Consider the following 18,588-nt stretch of genomic DNA (forward strand, 5'->3'; position numbering starts at 1 on the left):
ATCCACAGCTCCCAACCCCATGGCTACAGCAAGGGTTGAAATGTCCCCTTTGGGACAGTGCCCCTGTGTGCCAGCAGCATTGCTCCCATCCCTTCCTCTGTCTCCTCCAGATCGGCTCCTACTACGGCAGCGAGATCAACTCCCTTGATGTCAATGGCGACGGCATCACCGATGTCCTGCTGGTGGGAGCCCCCATGTACTTCAGCGAGGGCAGGGAGAGGGGCAAGGTCTATGTCTACACCCTGCGGGAGGTACGGGCAGCACCATGGAGTGAGCCAGGGGCAGCCCAGGGGCTGGGTGCTAGCACAGGAACTGCCTCTGTCCCCTTGTGTCACCTCCCACCATCACTGCAGGGCACAGACAGGACATGCACCATCCCCATCCCTTCCAGTGCTTTGCTGCAGCCCCCAAACCTGGCTCAAACTGGCATTTCTGAACCAAATCATGCAGGCAATGAGCATCCACACTCTATATCCAAGGCTGCAGATCCTGCCTGCGGCAGCAGGAGTTCCCATAAGCAAAGCACAACTTTTCATGCCATTATTTACATAGGCTGTTATGGAAGGAAGGCAAAGCTGATGCAGGGCTCAGCATGCTCAGCACCAAGTCCTGCAGCCCTAGGAGAGTCACCTCCTTCCCTATAGAAGCTGCCCATACACACAGCATCATTTGCTTGCCTTTGGGGGGGGTTCTCGCCAGGCTCACTGCTGATGCCTTGGCATTGGGTTTTTGCCTTTCCTCTTTGGCTGGCCCTGCAGAACCGCTTCATTCCCAGCGGAGCCCTCCTGGATCTGCAGAGCTACCAGAATTCCCGGTTCGGCTCCTGCATTGCTGCTGTGCCCGACCTCAACCAGGACTCCTACAATGACCTGGTTGTTGGGGCTCCTCTGGAGGATGAGCACCAAGGAGCGATCTACATCTTCCTTGGCTTCAAAGAGAGCATCCTGAAGAAGTACAAGCAGGTACGGATGGTTCCTGGGTGTGCTTCAGTTGTCCTCATCCTCCATCAGAGTAAATGTCATTTAAGGACTGATAGAGCACGATAAGCTCACATTCAGTATTGCATTGTTAGTTATTATTGACAGATCTCTCCTCTTGGGAAGGATGCAAGAGAAAGTAAATGTAAAGGATGGAAAACATGTTGGAAAACAGGGGCAATGCTCAGCACTTGGTGCAATGGGTTGCTAGAGATGACTCCCAGACTGGTTTGGGTTGGAAGGGACCTTAAAGCTCATCCCATTCCACCCCCTGCCGCATGTAAGGAATAGTAAATACGCAGAATAAATTCATCAGGAATCTTGGGATGGTGTCTCCAAAGTAAAACTGCTCTCATTCCATGGAAAACTATAATACAATCACTTGGGAAGGGGCATCTTCAGAGGTGAACCCCTCCTTCACAGGCAGGGATGCTCCCATTGGAAACCAGGCTGGATTCTCCCTTTTCCTTTCAGCGGATAGCAGCTGCAGACCTCACACCGGGGCTGATGTATTTCGGATGCAGCATCCATGGACAGCTGGACCTGAATGAGGACGGGCTCGTGGACTTGGCCGTGGGCTCCCTGGGGCATGCTGTGCTGCTGTGGTTAGCTGGACCCTCTCACTTGGCACCCTCTTCTTCCCAATGCTCACTGCAATGTGCTGCCATCTTCAGAGGGAAAACTGATCTCCCAACAATCTGACCCATCTTCCCACAATAACAACCCCCTGTCCAGCTGGGCAATGGGATTTCAATGCCATTGGGCCCTAGAAGGATGTCAGAGTTGGTTTTGCATTGAACTTCATCATTAGTTCCCCAGGAGTCTCAGTCCAGCTCATTGATTTGTGGTGATCAGCCCAGGCTCCATCTGCTCTTATTAAATAAGAATTATTTAGTATTTTCAATCAGTGAATAATGGTTTGGAAAGAGCCTTGAAGCTGTTAGAATGGAGGGTAACTGCGCCCAGCAGAGATGGGCCCCCCTGGGCTCTGCTACATGCATGGAAGGGGCCACAAATCCTGCCCTTGGTGCTGCTTCATTGGCATAAACTGGAGGCAAATACATGCAAGATATTCTTCAATGCTCCATAGATGATCTGAGAGCAGAGCAGGACCTTTGGTCTTCCTCAGCACCTTCCTGATGCTGGGAAAAGGGTGAATCTGGAGGTTCCTGAGAGACCATTGGAGGATGCTTTAGATGCATTGTGCATCCCATGCCACAGCCCATCTCCTGACCCTTGCTTGCCCCACAGGTCCCGCAGTGTGGTCCAGATCAATGCCAGCATCCGCTTCGAGCCCCCCAAAATCAACATCTTCACCAAGGACTGCAAGCGGAATGGGAAGGATGCCACCTGCATGTCGGCCTTCATCTGCTTCAAGGCTGTCTTCCTCTCAGCTCACTTCCAGACGTCCAGTGTGGGTGAGTGCATGGCTGCTCACACAACAAAACCCCAATCCATGTGTTATTTGGGTCTCCAGCTCCAAGGGAGCACTTGGCTTCTGCCATGTGCATCCCATAGCTTGACATGTCTGCAGGAGTACATGCTCCCATCTGCCACATCCCTTTTTACCCACAAATGTGTCCCTATCCTGGCTCATGTAGCAGGGACGATGGCTCTGCCATTAAACATTGCTGGGAAACACCCCAAGGATACAACCTTACCCGTGTGTAACCTCTTCCCTCCCCTATTCCCTTGGCCCAAGCTCTCCCACAGCTTCCCTTGCCATGGTACGTGTGACAGGGATGTCACCATCACCTTGCCAGCCAGTGGGACAGGAGAGGATGTTCCTGGACCACATCCTGCAGAGCTCGTCCATCCTCCCTGCTGCAGCAGCAGGACACATCTGCTGACCATATGTGCCTCTTTCCCTAACATCCCAGGGAATCTCATTGAAGCTATTGGCCAGCTCTGCTATTAAACCCTTGCATGTTGCTGGGACCCCAAGTGGGTGCCCGTGACTCAGCTGGAGCAGGAGAAAGCCATAGAGGCTGGCAGATAGCAATCACTGTCATAGGAAAATCAGATCCCTAGGGCCAGAATCCTCATTTGCCCTATGAAATCCAGAGTTTTCCTCCCAGCTGCTGTCTGCTGAGCTTGTGGGATGAAAACCTGAGTGGGATTTCCTTTATCTGTTTAATTTCACGCTTATTCCTATCCGGAAGAGCCACCCCATGGGCTGTGTGCACTGGAGGGTGATGGATGCTCTTTGCTGATGCACGTTCTGCATCACGCTGGGGTAGTGGGTGTGAATCCCACCCTGCTTGGCACTGGGTTGGGAACCTTTGGTTTCTTTCCCAAAGCACTGCAGGTGGCAAATGGTCTCCAGTAAAGCATCAAGGAAAGTGCCTCAGGGGGTGATACCTCCAGGAGTAAGCTCCAGGGTACAATCCCTCCAGCATGTGAATGTATGAGGCCAATAATGAGATATCCTGCACAGATTTTGCACAGTGACTTGTAATAATCTATTTGTAAAGCTCCTTGTTTGACTTGACATCAGGTATTTCTTTGGGGCTATTTTCTTTGCCTGAAAGAAATGCATGTTAGGAACAGTCAACACTATCCTGGCTTTCCTCATTTTCCCATAGTGTGCTCCCTGCCCCACTGCTCCCAGCAATAGGGGTTTGAGTGCACAAAAGCCCGTTTCTCTGACCTGGTGTTGCTATGTAGTGACAGCACTGTATGGTGCTGACGGCATCGTATGGTGCTGATGGCACTGTTGATGGTACTGTGTGGTGCTGACGGTACTGTGTGGTGCTGATGGTACCATGTGGTGCTGGTGGCACTGTGTGGTGCTGATGACACCATACACTGCTGATGGCACTGTGTGGTGCTGAAGGCACGGTGTGGTGCTGATGGCACTGTGTGGTGCTGATAGCACAATGTGATGCTGATGATACTGTGTGGCACTATGTGGTGCTGATGGCACTGTGTGGTGCTGATGGTACCATGTGGTGCTGGTGGCATGGTGTGGTGCTGATGGCACCGTATGGTGTTGATGGCACTATGTGGTGCTGATGGCACTGTGTGGTGCTGATGGCACTGTATGGTACTGATGGCACTGTGTGGTACTGATGGTACTATGTGGTACTGTGTGGTGCTAATGGCAGTATGTGGTGCTGATGGCACCGTATGGTGCTGATGGCACTGTGTGGTACTGTGTGGTGTTGATGGCACTATGTGGTGCTGATGGCACAGTGTGGCACTGTGTGGTGCTGATGGCACCGTATGATGCTGATGGTACTGTGTGGTACTGTGTGGTACTGTGTGATGCCGATGGCACTGCTCTCCTTCCCCACAGCTCTGCGGTACAACACCACCATCGACGAGCGCAGGTACACACCACGGGCTCACCTGGACAAGAGTGGAGAGCGGCACACACAGAAGGAGCTGGTGCTGCTCGCGGGGCAGGAGCACTGTGACAGGCTCCAGTTCCACGTCCTGGTGAGTGCAGTGACAAGGACAGGGTCTCCTGCTCTGCATCCAACCAAGGATGCTCTTTATCTTGTGCAAAGCAGCGATGCACTGAGAGATGGGCAGAGGAGCCTTGATGGCTTCATGGGGCTGGAAATGAGCATCACTCCCAGCCTGGATTTCTTCACGCTGGGTTTCAGAGAGTCATAGAATTAACAAGTTTGGAAAAGACCTCCAATATCATCAAGTCCAACCATTTGATGTGGTCAGGGATGGAGCCGCTGGGTCCCCAAGCACTGACTTCATTGCAGCCCCAGCTTGTGCTGTGCTCCTTGCCATAAGCAGCTAGCCGTGCCCTCAGGGATGCTGTGAACTCCTGACTCTTGAGGCAGGCTGGTTCTCCAGCCCCAGAATCAATGACAACTCGCTCTTATTCCATTGGGAAACAAGTGCCTCCATGCAAGTCCCCAGTGTTCTCACTCTCTGCAGTCCTCTAACCACCAGGGTCCCTTTCCCTGGGTGCCAGAGCCGGTTAAACCTCTGCATCACTCACAAGGAGCAGCTGATGCACAAACGTGGCCAAAATGAGACATTCCCAGTGAATGATGAGGATATTCCTTGGCCAGGGAAGGCCGAGCTGCCAGACTGGCCCAGCCCCAAGCCCCGGCCTGAACTGCTGTGAACTCCTGGGGAATTCAAGTCTGGAGCTCGGGATGGAGCTTGTGATTTATCCCATCTCAGTTCAGAGCATCCAACTGCAGCTGTGCCAATGCATGGGGAGGGCTATAGAGCAGCAGGAGCACTGTCCTTCTCAGTGATGCTCTCTGTCTGTTGCAGGACACAGCTGACTACGTGAAGCCGGTGACGTTCTCCATTGATTATGAGCTTGAGCACCTTGAGAATGGCCCCATGCTGGATGATGGCTGGCCCACCTCGCTCAGGGTCCTGGTGGGTAGCAGCATTGACCTCCCAGGGTGCCTTTTATCAAGCAGTGGGTCAGAACTGTTCTTTCTGATTCATCTTTAATATCTCAGACTTATCCCTCTTGTGATAGCAAGTATTGGGCATCTGCTCCAGCCTGGGATCACAACCCGTGTCCCTTCTCCTTGGAGTGCAAACTGGAGCACAAATCATCACTGACTGGCCCTTGTTGTCCCATTCAGGTCCCTTTCTGGAACGGGTGCAATGAGGATGAGCACTGTGTCCCTGACCTGGTCCTGGATGCCAGAAGCGATGTGCCCAGTGCCATGTGAGTAGGTCACTCCTAGCACCCTCCCAAAGCGTTATCACACACAAACCATGCTCCATAGATTTGGGTATCACAACTGGTCCTCCTTCCAACACCACCATGAGGTATTCCTCTGCCTGCCTGGAAGGAATTGGTGGTTTTCCAGGGAATCCACAAAACTACTAATATTTGATGCCATGGTGATGAGCCCCATGGAGACCAGTCAGTAAATAACAGGGGGATAAATGCTAGGCTGCCATTGCCCACTTGGCATTTACAGGCTTGACTCACACAGCAGAAATAATTATACACTACATCTCCTTGCTTAAAGAGCTCTTAAAGGTTATTGAGGAGTACAGGAACCTGAACCTCCACCTCCTATTGACAGCACTGGGCTCTGCACCAAGCTCATGACCAGTGCTGCTACCTGGGGGTTACTTGTACCCCATCATTCAGCGTTTGTTGCTCTGTGTCTCCTGTAAAGCCTTGGCTGAGCTTTATAGGAGGTCCTGAGGCTGTGACCCAAGGCTCAACCAGGAGGGTTGTCCAGCCCTTGTTGGGCTGCACTGCAGGAGCTGCAGGTAGGGATTATGCATGGATCTTAGTGGCTGGAATCCTACAGACAACCAGGGGCAGATTCTGTACCAGGTGCATGACCTTTGATTTGGGTACCCCTGAAGCCCATGGAGCTTTCCCAACAGCATCAGTAGGAACTGGATCATGTTCTTCCAGAGCAGCCAGTATGGAGGTGATTTCTGGTGAGAAAACCACTTTTGGGGTGACTTGTAGCAATAGAGCTGTTCCTTCAAATGGGTATCCTGGTGCTCTGCTATAAGATGCAGAAGGTGGCTCTGACAATGACACCATCCTATACTTTCCTGTCTAATTTTTTATAGATAAATAAATATATGTATATAATAAATACATATATACTAAAAATATATATGAACATATATACACACATACATATGTGGGTGTATATATAATATATATAAAAATATACATATATATAAATAAAACAAGTACCCAAACACCCCTCCAGCCTCCAAAAGCACCTGCTGCTGCCATTGCAGAGTCTGTGATGGCAAACTCAATGGGAGAGAGATCCCAACCAGGCTGAAACCTGTTGCTGATGGCACAGGATCTCTTTTCCTTACACCCCAGCTGCATTCAGAGCTCCTAACTGGGTCTGAGAAAGCCAAAGCAATGGTCCATGGGAGGAGCTTGTGCATTCCTCTTTCCATGGTGATGCTGTACCATGGAGGGAGAGCAGGGATTTACTTATAGCATCCTACCTGCTGTGCCTATCAGCACCCTGGGGCTGGGATTTGCCTGCACCTCCCTGGGATGTGCCACCCTCTTCCCATAGGGAATACTGCAGGCGCACTCTGCGGAGGGCACCCCCGGACTGCTCAGCCTTCACCCTCTCCTTCGACACCTCCATCTTCATCATCGAGAGCAGCAGGAGGAGGGTGGCAGTGGAAGCAGTGCTGGAGAACCGAGGGGAGAACGCCTATAGCACAGTGCTCAACATCTCCTTCTCCAGGAACCTCCAGTTCGCCAGCTTGATCCCCAAGGTGAGGCTGTGGGGGCAGATCCAGGGCTTCCCTCATCCCGGCCGGATGAGAAAGATGTGTCCTAAACCAGAGCCTGGAACTGCCTCCATCCCTCATAAATCAGACCTGTTTATGGGCTTCGTTTCTGAGCACTTTGCAGCCCTTTCAGCTCTTCTATTCGGACATATATTGGGTTTTCCGAGCCTGTGGATGGAATAATTCCCTCTCCATTCTTCTGCTCCAATACATTAAAACCACTTCTTGCCCATGGCCAAGTTCCTGTCGAGGGGAAGTTTTGCAGCTGAGATAGAACTGCAAGGATGGGCTGATAACGGGAATGTGGCCACAGCTCAGGATCGAGCCGGGTGATGCCCTTCTCTATGGCTGCCCCCTGCATAAGCCCATCACATCCCATTCTCACCCTAACCCAGATTCCTCCTCCCTTTTCCCAGCGAGGTTTGGGAAATATGCTGATGCTGCTGAGCCCTCCCTCATCCCCCAATGACTTCATTCCCTCCCGCACATCCCATTGCCTCCCTTTGTTTTCATTGCGAGCCGTGCCAAGGGAAAATTGTGGGGCACGTTGCCACAAAGTGCATCTTTGGAAAGAGGATTCCAAGTGACGGGAGAGGGGAAGGTTCCTCGGGAACAGAAAGCTCCATGCAGAAGTGGTTGTAGGAGATCATTGTAGCTGGCTATGGAAGCATCGCTGCTCACGGGGTCCTGGCTGCCGCTCCTTATAAATAAGGGGGTTGCCAACTGGAAGGGATGGGTGTTTGTATCAGAGGCTGTGCAGAGACACAGTGAAAAGTCCTTGCATACAACCAGGTTACAGCTTCCTGTAGGGTTGTTACAGCTTGAGACAGAGCGGGGTTGTTTTCCCTTCCCACCCCGGCCTGTGCTTGGGCTTTGTGATGGGCAGGAGCTTCCCCATCCTGGCTGGAAGGTGTTCAAGCAGCAGGAACGTAACTGTTGGGACCAGGGAAGTCGATATTGGTGCTTAGCTGTGGCCATGCAGAACAATGGCTCTTGTTACCCTTGATACTTCCCTAGGATTCCTCTCTTCTTCCCAATTACAGTGCCCAGAATAATCAGGTTCATTCATTCACTGCTGTAGTTAGATGTCTAAAGAGGATTTAAACAGGAAAGATGGAAGTTGCCTGCTAGCAATGCCCCTCTCCAGGAATGGCCCTAGAAATGCAGCTGATGGGAAGGTTTCAATGGGGTTGGTTGGTTTTGTTGCCTTTTCCAAATCCTAAAGCCTGTTTTGGCCCTCATGGGTGTGTGTTTGCTGCTTCTTGATGGTCATGGGCCGGTATCATTGACACTTCATGTCCCATTTTAGGATGACACAGACATCAACATCGACTGCATGACTGAGGACAAGAACCCCAACAAGAAAATGTGCAATGTGAGCTACCCCTTCTTCCGAGCCAAGGCCAAGGTAAAGCTATTCCTTCCTACCCATGGAACAAGAGCCCTGGCATGGCTGCAGGGCTGTATCCATCCATCTTTAGGTTGGGGGGGTGTTGAATAGGATTTTTGAGGATAAACAGCTGGTTTCTGCCCTTTCTGTGTCCATTGTGGGTGTTGGAAAGGCACATTAGGGAAGCCAGGATGGGTAGGATGCTGCCTTGATGGTAGGAGAGCACCAAAATCCAACCCAGCTCCTCCAAGCCACAATTTGACTCAGTCCTTTGGAGCAATGTAATGCTGGTTTCAGACCACTGATGGTGACTTCCCAGAGCTCCTTCCTCATAGGATGAAGGCACCATTCCCTGCATGTGAGTTTTTCCTTGCTCTGAACACCCAGGGTCCTTCTGGACCCTTCTCCAAGCCCCCTCGGGCTGGTAGCATCCTCCTTACAGTAATTCCTAACACTTGGAGTAAGCCCAGCTCCAGTGAGCATCATTTTTGTATGCCATATACCCCTTTGCAAGCATTACCTGCAGCATTAAGGTGGGGAAGGATAATGCCAATCTCTGGGGCTTTGTGTGAAATCCCATCTGATCCTGCATCCACATGGGAAAAGCAGCCAATACAAGTGGAATATGAAGGGAAAATCTTTGTGCCCCCCATGTCTATGTGAAGCCTTTCCTTGTCAGAAGCTGATAATAGGGATGAGTTCCAGGCACCTCAGGCTCCCAACACATCCCTCTCAGATGCCTGTGGCTGTCCAAAGGGCTATGACCTATGGGGGCTGAGAATGCATCTGTATGGCATCAGGTAGTCCAGGTCCTGCCAAGACAAAGACAAGCTGGAAATGGGAATCTGGCCTAAAGAGCAATGGGAGCTTTAACATTGCACTCAGACAGCCCCAGACAGCATGAGGTCACTGCCACAGCTCTCACACATGGGACATCCATCATGTCTTATTGTGCTTGGCCTTTCCCCATGCGGATGGATGGGAGTGAGCAGCCTCTCGCTGCAGGATCCCAGAGGGTTTCCCATACAAAGAGGGGGATGCTCACTCCTCCAATCTCAGACAGTGTGCAAGGCTCAGAGCAAAGCCTACAATCCCCAGTGTGGCCTCTTCTTTCCCTGGAAAGCCAATGTTCTTCCCATGCCCAGTAGGATCAGGGGGATGTTCCCATCCCATTGCTCCCACACTGCTCCTAGCTGGTCCTTGGGTGTTTTTCCCCTTCCTTCATGTTTTCTCCAATCTCCACAGGTTGCTTTTCGCCTGGATTTTGAGTTCAGCAAGTCCATTTTCCTTCCAAGCTTGGAGATCTACTTGGTGGCCAACAGGTTAATGGTTGCTTTCCCCATTGCATGTGCTTGCAAGGTCACCACAGGATGCTGCATGCCGGCACTGGGTTTCCTTCTTCCATAGCCAGAGGTGATGCTGGAGGCTTTATTCAGGAAATAGCCATGATACATACATATATATATATATGTAAACCATATAAATATATATATATGTAAACCATATAAATATATGTATATGTATGTGCATGTGTGAGTGTATATATGTATGTATATATATATGTGTGTGTATATATATATATAAAATATATATCATAATTATCTACTATATATTATGTATTCTATATTCTATATTCTCTCTATATATATTCTATATATATATTCTATATTATCTCTATATATATTATGCATCTATATCTATATTATCTCTAGTTGCATGCTATATATTATTTCTTCCCAGAGAAGCTGTGGCTGCCCCATCCCTGGCAGTGCTCAAGGCCAGGTTGGACACAGGGGCTTGGAGCAGCTGCTCCAGTGGAAGGGGTCCCTGGGTTGGAGCTGGATGAGCTTTAAGGTCCCTTCCAACCCAAACCATTCCATGGTTCTAGGATACACTTCAGCCAAAAGCAAAGCTCAGCTCTTCCCCATCTGCTTCCTATGATCCCCCCCAAATCCATCAGAGTGGAGCCGGCTCCTGCCTCACCCCCCTTTGCTCTGCTGCTGTTTCAGTGACAGTGAGGAGAAGGAGAGCACCAAAGAGGACAACTTTGCCCACCTGAATTTCCACCTGAAGTATGAAGCTGATCTCCTCTTCACCAGGTGTGTGTTGGGCATGGGAATGGAGTTGGGACACGGCTCATAGGGTGTCCTTTGGGAAGACCAATGTGGGTCCAGTGCTCAACCAGAGCCCAGTGCAAGCAGAGCTTTAACTGGGGAGGTTTGTTTAGAAAAGGGGCTGAAGGAGCCATGAAACCAGGGGCATCCTGTTCAGTGGGTCCTGATCAAACTCAGCATCCATGAGCAATGCGGTGCTGTGCTGCCATAGGGTTTATATGCACAAGTGTTATTAAATAGGTGTGAGGGCAGTTAATTTAATGGGGAAAAAGTACTTATTGTAGGTAATAATGTTCATAACATGTGTTAGGAGCCAGTGCCTGGGCCGGGAGCCATCCCACTTTAGGGACATGTGTGGGAGGGTTTGGGCATCACCAGTAACTAGTGCTGAGCATCCTCTGTCCAAGGAGAGCAGGAGCTAAGGCACAGATTTATTAACCTGACCATAAGTAAACCCCAGAGGCACATTCCTGGCACTGCTTTGCTGTAAATCTGAGCAGGTTTGGGAGACCTTCAGTTAGTTGTTTTTTACACTCGAGGCAATGGGGCATTGAGCATAAAACCACTTTAATACTTAGGATTTATAGGAGGGGGGGGGGGTCAATTTAATAAATATCAGCATCACCTTCATGGGAGCATAAAATCAAATCAGATCAAATGTGGGGAGAAAATAGGGACAATGTGGGGAGGGTTGTGCACCTTGTCTGGACACTGGTGGGCAGCATCCCATCACATGTGCTCCATCGGATGCTCCTGGCTCCTTTCCCTCCTTTCCAGCTGCTAAATAGAGATGTGTTTTACCTGCTCTGATTTACACAACATTCACACCTCCAACCAGGCCCTTGGGTTCTCTGTTCTATTAAAAAGGCAAGGAAAAATCTACCAAGAGAGGGGAAATAGTGCAGAACCAGCAGGAAAACACATCTTTTCTGCACAAGGTGGAGCCAGATGATGCTTTCCATCCAAACAGGACCCCTTCCTTTGGGAATCTCCCTGCATAGGGGCAGGAGCTGCCCAGCCTGGTGCTGGGGGGCAGCTGGGTGTGGGGTTGCTTTGTTCCGAGCTCACTTCATTACTTGGGATCCTTTGTCATAACAGAGCATCGAGCCTGGACTACTATGAGATCAGGTCCAACAGCTCCCTGGAGAGATATGACAGCATCGGCCCCCCCTTCCATTGCACCTTCAAGGTAAGGGGGAGGGTTTCATTCCCAAGCACTGGAAGTGCCATGGTCCCCCTGCTCATCCCGATCCCATGGGATGCTGGCACCATCACATCCCTGTCCTCACAGCTGCAGAACCTGGGCTTCTTCCCTGTGGAGGGGGTGACCATCAAGCTCACCATCCCTGTGGCCACCCGGATGGGCAACCGGCTCCTGCTCCTGACTGAATTCCTGGTGGACCAGGTAGGAGTGGGTTTCACCCCATTCAAGCACATGTGGGTCCCTTCTGCACCAGGTGGGGATGGGGATACTCACCACGTCCTTCTGCAGCCCCTCTCCCCATGCTCACACCTGCATGGATAGCCTTGGCTCCTGCCTGGACTTCCCTACAATGGAGAGATTCCATTTGGCTGGAAACATGGAAAATGGTAGCAGCCAAAGGGTTGAATCCAAGTGTTTCCCTGAGCTAGACCTGCATCCAATGCAATGAATTCCTGAGGCTCTTGAAAGCATCAGCTGTGCCTGGGATGGACTGCAGGCTTGAGCAACCCAACAGGGCTGGGAGCAGACCCCAGCACACCCCAAGCCTCCTGCAGCCATGCGGGATTCACATGCTGGTGATGGAAAGAGCCTGGAATAGAGATGCTGTGTTTATGGGTGAATTTGGCCTCATTGGGGTGTTTTGTATTGCAGCTCTGCCAGAGCCCCCACATCAGCCCAGCACAGGGGCTGGCATCCTGGATGGGGACCAGCACCAGGCTGGTTTGTGCTGGGGAGAGGCACAGAGCATGGGTATTACTTGCAGTAGGATACTGGATGGGCTCCTTTCGGGCTGGGATTATGTGGTGCAGTGACCCCAGCACCAGCAGAGCCCAGGATGGGTGCATGGGGCAGGATGCAGGGAGGTGGCCATTGTGCTCCCCATCCCCACACTTGGAACCCATTGGCTTTTCCTATAGGAAAACACGACCTGCAACACGTGGGGAAACACCACTGACTACCAGAGGACACCGGGCATGGAGGACCTGTCCCGCACCCCTCACTTGGTGCGTACCTCAATGGGCCTGATCCCGGCCCTGGGCTGAGCCTTGATGCCCCCAAACCACAGAGAAATCCCCCAGGACAGGGACATCCTATGGGATTCAGCTCCCTCTCCCCTCAGTGAGTGCCAGGGGGAAGCCCAGAGGGTTTCCATCCCCTTCTCCCACTTCCCAACCTCCCCTTGCAGAACCACAGCAACTCCGACATCGTCTCCATTGACTGCAATGTGAAATTAGCTCCCAACGAGGAGCTGAGCTTGCACTTGCGTGGCAACCTGTGGATGAAGTCTCTGAAAGCAGTAAGTTCTCCCCAAGCAGATGTGGGTTTTGAGGAGAACCCCCCAAATGAGCCCTTGCACCACAAAACCCCCATGTTTTGCTTGGGGTTTTTCCCTCTCCTGTTATTGCCTTCCCCATCCTGAGAGCCCAGATATGTGTAGGGTGCTTTGTGTCCTCAAAGAGCACTTATTCTATGGGGGTGTGCATCCAACACCCCACGCAGCACCTCATTGTGTGGTGTTTAACCCCAATCAGTCCCCTCTGCTGTAGTTTAACCACACTCCTTGACCTGCATCATCCTCCTCACTGATCCCAGCACGGATGTGACACCCAGACAGGGCACTGGGTCCTCTCCCGTGTCTGATGCTCACATCCAGCATCTCTTTGTGCAGCTGAAGTTCAAGTCACTGAAGCTCACCATGAACGCTGCTCTCCAGCGACGCTTTGGGACCCCCTTCATCTTCCGGGAGGAGGATCCCAGCCGCCAGGTGGGATGGTCACATACAGATCCATTGGGAACACTGCGAATGCTGAACACCCTGTTCTGATGCTCAGCATCCCCATCATCACTCTTTGCCATCCCCAATCCCCTCCATTCCTGCCCTTGCACCCAGCAGTGGTGTATGGTGATGTTCTCTCCCTGCAGATAACATTTGAGATCTCCAAGCCTGAGGAATCACAGATCCCCATCTGGATCATCCTGGGGAGCACCTTAGGAGGGCTCCTGCTCCTGGCCCTGCTTGTCCTCGTGCTCTGGAAGGTGAGCAGCCCTTAAGCTCAGTGGAGACCCCCATGTGTGGAGGGACCCCCTGGCCCCACAGCTCTGTGTCCATGCGCCAAACCCAGCCCTCTTCCTGCATCCATGTTATTTATGCTCGGGGTCTAAACCTGCTGTCAATAGAGAAGAGCTCCCCAGCCCCAGCTGAAGTAATGGTGGGTTTCCCTTTGTTTCTCTTTGATTCCTGCAGCTTGGATTCTTTAAAAGCGGGAGCCGCAGGCGGGCAGCAGAGCAGGAGCACAGCACCCAGGGGCTGGAATGATGCTGCCAGGGCCACAAGCTCATCCCCTCCATGCCCCTTCCCAGCCCCTCGCTGGTTACAGAGGGTTCACCTCGATGCCGAAGGGATTTGGGTGCTGCACTTGGGTTTGCATCGAGCTGAGAGCACAGCCCTTGGTGTGAAACCACCTGAACCGAAGACAAACCAAAGCCTGACACAGACCAAACCCCGATGCCAGAGGAGCTTCAAGCTGGGTTTGCAACGAGGTGGCAGCGGCGTGGGGACCGAGGGGCCACCAAGCGACCGTGCCCATCACTTGGGGCTGCAAATACCTTTAATAGCCTTAAACAATGGGGATTGCTCATCCTCATGGCTGGGCTTTGCTGGGCACAGCTCCCAAACTGCGCTGCCTTCCTTAAGCCATTAGGTGGAGATTTTAATTTGCCTTCTTAATGCACTGAATACGAATGACAGCAAATTAAAGCACCTTAATGCAGATCTCCCGTGCCCAGCTGTACATACTCATTCCAGACCCATTTACCTGTTTAAACAAAGGAGAAACCCCAAACCCGGTTCTTTTTTAACTAAACCCAAAAGCAGTTTGTAGCAAACCCCTCTAAGGGAGCAGTTTGGAATAGCTCATGGCCAGCATGGGCCCACTCGTGTATTATAGCTGTACATAGCAGGGGGGTCACGGGAGGATCGGTGCTGATGGATTGACCAAAATCTGTCTTTTTTGCATAACAAACAGGTTTATTTATGCTAATGTTAATTTTATGGATGCCCAGGAAGCAGCGTATGGGCCCCCGGAGGGTAATGAACTGTGTTAAATCCTGACCTAGTCTTTTGTAAGGATTCAAATACAGTATTTTACTGAATGGAGAGTCTCTGCTTCCCTTCTGTGCTTGTCCCGTTCTATGGCTGGGAATTGGAGTGCTTACACCCCTCTGGGATGCAGTGGATCAGGTCAGGGCTCAGGCTTGCTCCTCCACTTGTTTCCTGTGGGATGCAAGGTTTTCCAAGCCTATTTATAAAGGGTAAGTGAGGAGGAAGGTGTGCTGCAGAATCAGCCACAGTCAGTGTATAACATAGGGGGGATTAAAACCCCTGATTTTTCCTTGCTGGATCCTCACCTTCAATGGGAATTGTTCATGTTGGGAGTTTCCAGCTGATTTGGGTCTCACCTGCCCCAGGCGGCCCAGCCGGGGTGCAGGGCTGTGCTGGAGAGCTGAGATCCCAGTGTGGGTACCAGGGTGGGTGCTTGGTGCTCCATGAATCCAGGGCAATGGTGACACTGACAGAGCCCCATGGCCCTAAAGAGACCATATTTCCCCAGTTTATTGCTTCCCTCTCTTCACGCTCTCCCAATTCCCTCACCACTGTTGGGAGCACAGAGAAGGATGCACAAGGATACCCATGGTGTCCTTCCAACCTTCTATTGCCAGGAAACAAACAGTCGTGTGTGTGTGTGTTTGCTTCAAGGCTTGGGCCAGAAGCATCTCAGCCCTTGGTGCTGACCTTCAGCAAGGAAAAGAGCTGATGATCAGCAAGGTCTGGGCAGCATCCATCATCCTCCAAGGACATGGGGGTGCTGGGTGGCCTCCTGCTGCTGTCCAGATCCAGAGCCACGTGTGAGGGCTTAAACACATGTCTGTGTGTATGTATTTATTATGTATTCTCTTTATATAGAGAGAAATAGATGTCTATGTGTGTATGTATATATAGACACACACATACACACATATATATCTAAAACAGATATATATATATATATATATATATACATAAAATATATATATATACCCTCCAGTTTGAGGAAACCAGGCTCACAGGCAACACAGTGCAACAGCTTGTGTGTGTTCACATATATGTGTTTGTGTGTGAACGTGTAGCTATGTATATGTGTACATGTGTATATGTCTGTGGCATATGTATATCAGTAAGTGTGTGTGTGTGTATATAAGAGAGCATCTCCAGCCTCTAAATATAAGAAGTTGTGGTCAGAGAGGACCCTGCACCAGCCAAGATCTCTCTGCATATGTGTGTGTACACATATATATAAAAATATATGTGTATACATATATGTGTTTTTATATATATATGAACATACATATATGTGTTTATATATATATATATGCACATATACATATGTGTGTATGTATAAGTGTGTGTGCATATGCTTACGTATTTGTGTATATAAGGCATAGCTGTATATAAGACAGGTATATGTGTGTTTAAGTGTGTGTGTGTCTCTCTACATACACATATATACATATATATATATAATACAAACACACACACATTAAGTCTATACTGTCCATATCCACATACCTCCTGCCCAGCAGCATCCAGGGCCTGCAGCAGTGGTTTTGCCCAGTGCCTGTACCCTGCCATGGGCTGATGGGTGTCAAAGCATCAGTGCTTGTCCAAAAACATAGAGGGTTTGTAATTACTGAGAACTCCGTTAAAACCCCTCACACCAACAGCTTGTACCAATTTAACTGCAGCCAGCACAGGCAAAGCAGCTGAGCTTTATTTCAGTTCACACTCAACAAGTATCTGTTTTCAACCAGTGGTTTTCTTTGCTAACCCTGCTTGCTGATGCTGAGGCTCTGGGGTAGGGTTAAGCAGCATTTCCTCCCACAGAGAGGCAGAAGTCTATGGAATAAGTGAAAAACTCAGCTCTTCATGCAGCTGCATGATGCCAGGACATCCCAGGGCTCTCTCCACACCTAAGGACCACAATTTAAGCAGAGCTGACCCAATGATATGAGCATTTTATATGTCAGCTGCAGCTCCCTCTGTGTATGGTAGCACTGTCCTTTTGCATCCCTCTGGACAGAGGGACTGAGATGCTGGCAAGCAGGGATGAGGATTTACTCAGCATCCCTCTGAGCACAGGCTGGCCTCAGCAAGGGGTATTTATAAAGCCTGTTTGCTCTCCAACAGCATCTCCCTGCACCAAGCCAGCTCTATAAATAACAGACTGGCCCCTATGGGCACATACACACATCACCCCTGGCAGAGGGGATGCTCTGCCCCCTTTTCCCAGCACGAGAAGCACCTGTGGGGTTTGTAGGGAATATTACCAAGAGCTTTAAATAACTCCACAAAGAACAAACACTCTCCTACAGCTTTTAATGCCTGAAGAAGGAATATCCATAACTAAGGAAAGGGAAGGTCCTGGGACACTGAGAACTGAGCTAGACTCTGCCCATCCACAAGCATGCAGGAGCAGGCACCCAAAGGGGTTTTTTCCTATCCTTTGGCCAAGAGCTCTCATTGCCATAGTGAAGGCAGCAGAACAGCACATCCATGACACCACCTCCCAGGGCTGGAGGCAAGCAGGGACCTGTCTTCATCAGGAATAGGGATGAAGACCAGGGACCACATCTGAGGCAGGAGCAGCTTTAACATCAGCTCCTGTCCATAGCACACACTCCTTGTCTTTGTGAAGTGCTTTAAAAACCTACTGACAAGAAGTCTGAGTGCTGCTTCTGGGTAACAGCATCATCTCTTTCCAGGTCTTCACATACAGAAATCAGCTCAGGAGCAGCATGGGCAAAGCAGAACCTCAGCACATACCCTGCAATGCAGAAATAAAGCAGGAAAGGATGAGAACAAGGTACAGCAAGGGATGAAGACAAAGCTTTTCCACATGATCACCTGGTGTAACATCTTTTTCATATTAAAAGGCAGAATTTCAGGATTTCCTTCACCTTGTTATTACCAACAGGTATTTCAAGCATGCACGTTTGTTCCAAGAACAGCTTTATCCAGGTATTTCACAAGAACACACCACTGAGAGTATCCATGCCAAAACCAGGTCCTGAGTTAAAACAACAGTGCAAGGAAATACTGTCTTGACCAGCAACACAGCAACTCAACATGATTGCCAGTCCATGCACTGCTTTGTCACACATCAAGCAGTACAAGCCATGTTGGGTGCTCAGCCTTCTCCCCTCCTTCCCCCCATTCTCCTGCATCAGAACCACCAATTCATTTTTAACATGCACATCACCAATTACAAATCACAGAATCCCTGGTTTGTGTTGGAAGGGACCCCGAAGCTCATCTAGTTCCAACCCAGGGACCCCTTCCACTGGAGCAGCTGCTCCAAGCCCCTGTATCCAATCTGGCCTTGAGCACTGCCAGGGATGGGGCAGCCACAGCTTCTCTGGGCACCCTGTGCCAGCGCCTCAGCACCCTCACAGGGAACAGCTTCTGCCTAAGAGCTCATCTCAATCTCCCTCTTTCACAAGTGTAAAAAGCAGCAGGAAGGCATCAGGGCTCTGTTTGGAGCACGTGGCACACACAGAACAGACGACTCTTTCCTGCAATACATACAATTTATATACTGGTTAATTTTAACTGAATCAGCTCCCAGCAACCATCAT

At 50.4% G+C, this 18,588-nt stretch overlaps 1 protein-coding gene across 2 annotated transcripts in view; it reads left to right on the forward strand.

The window, feature by feature from the left end:
* Positions 1–15,069, forward strand: part of ITGA11 (integrin subunit alpha 11) — a 42,718-nt gene extending 27,649 nt beyond the window's left edge. For both annotated transcript variants that reach the window (XM_034066435.1, XM_034066436.1), the window contains 18 exons: positions 111–251; positions 759–962; positions 1,452–1,582; positions 2,229–2,395; positions 4,276–4,418; positions 5,226–5,336; positions 5,552–5,637; positions 6,986–7,193; positions 8,518–8,616; positions 9,844–9,920; positions 10,608–10,697; positions 11,811–11,901; positions 12,004–12,117; positions 12,834–12,920; positions 13,103–13,213; positions 13,586–13,681; positions 13,840–13,953; positions 14,162–15,069. In XM_034066435.1, the coding sequence (XP_033922326.1) occupies positions 111–251; positions 759–962; positions 1,452–1,582; positions 2,229–2,395; positions 4,276–4,418; positions 5,226–5,336; positions 5,552–5,637; positions 6,986–7,193; positions 8,518–8,616; positions 9,844–9,920; positions 10,608–10,697; positions 11,811–11,901; positions 12,004–12,117; positions 12,834–12,920; positions 13,103–13,213; positions 13,586–13,681; positions 13,840–13,953; positions 14,162–14,233 (2,142 nt within the window). In that variant the 3' untranslated portion in view covers positions 14,234–15,069. The remainder of the gene's footprint in view (positions 1–110; positions 252–758; positions 963–1,451; positions 1,583–2,228; positions 2,396–4,275; positions 4,419–5,225; positions 5,337–5,551; positions 5,638–6,985; positions 7,194–8,517; positions 8,617–9,843; positions 9,921–10,607; positions 10,698–11,810; positions 11,902–12,003; positions 12,118–12,833; positions 12,921–13,102; positions 13,214–13,585; positions 13,682–13,839; positions 13,954–14,161) is intronic.
* The last annotated feature ends 3,519 nt before the right edge of the window (positions 15,070–18,588 follow it).

Source organism: Melopsittacus undulatus, chromosome 9 (genome assembly GCF_012275295.1).
Source record: "Melopsittacus undulatus isolate bMelUnd1 chromosome 9, bMelUnd1.mat.Z, whole genome shotgun sequence".
Taxonomy (NCBI): Eukaryota; Metazoa; Chordata; class Aves; order Psittaciformes; family Psittaculidae; genus Melopsittacus; species Melopsittacus undulatus.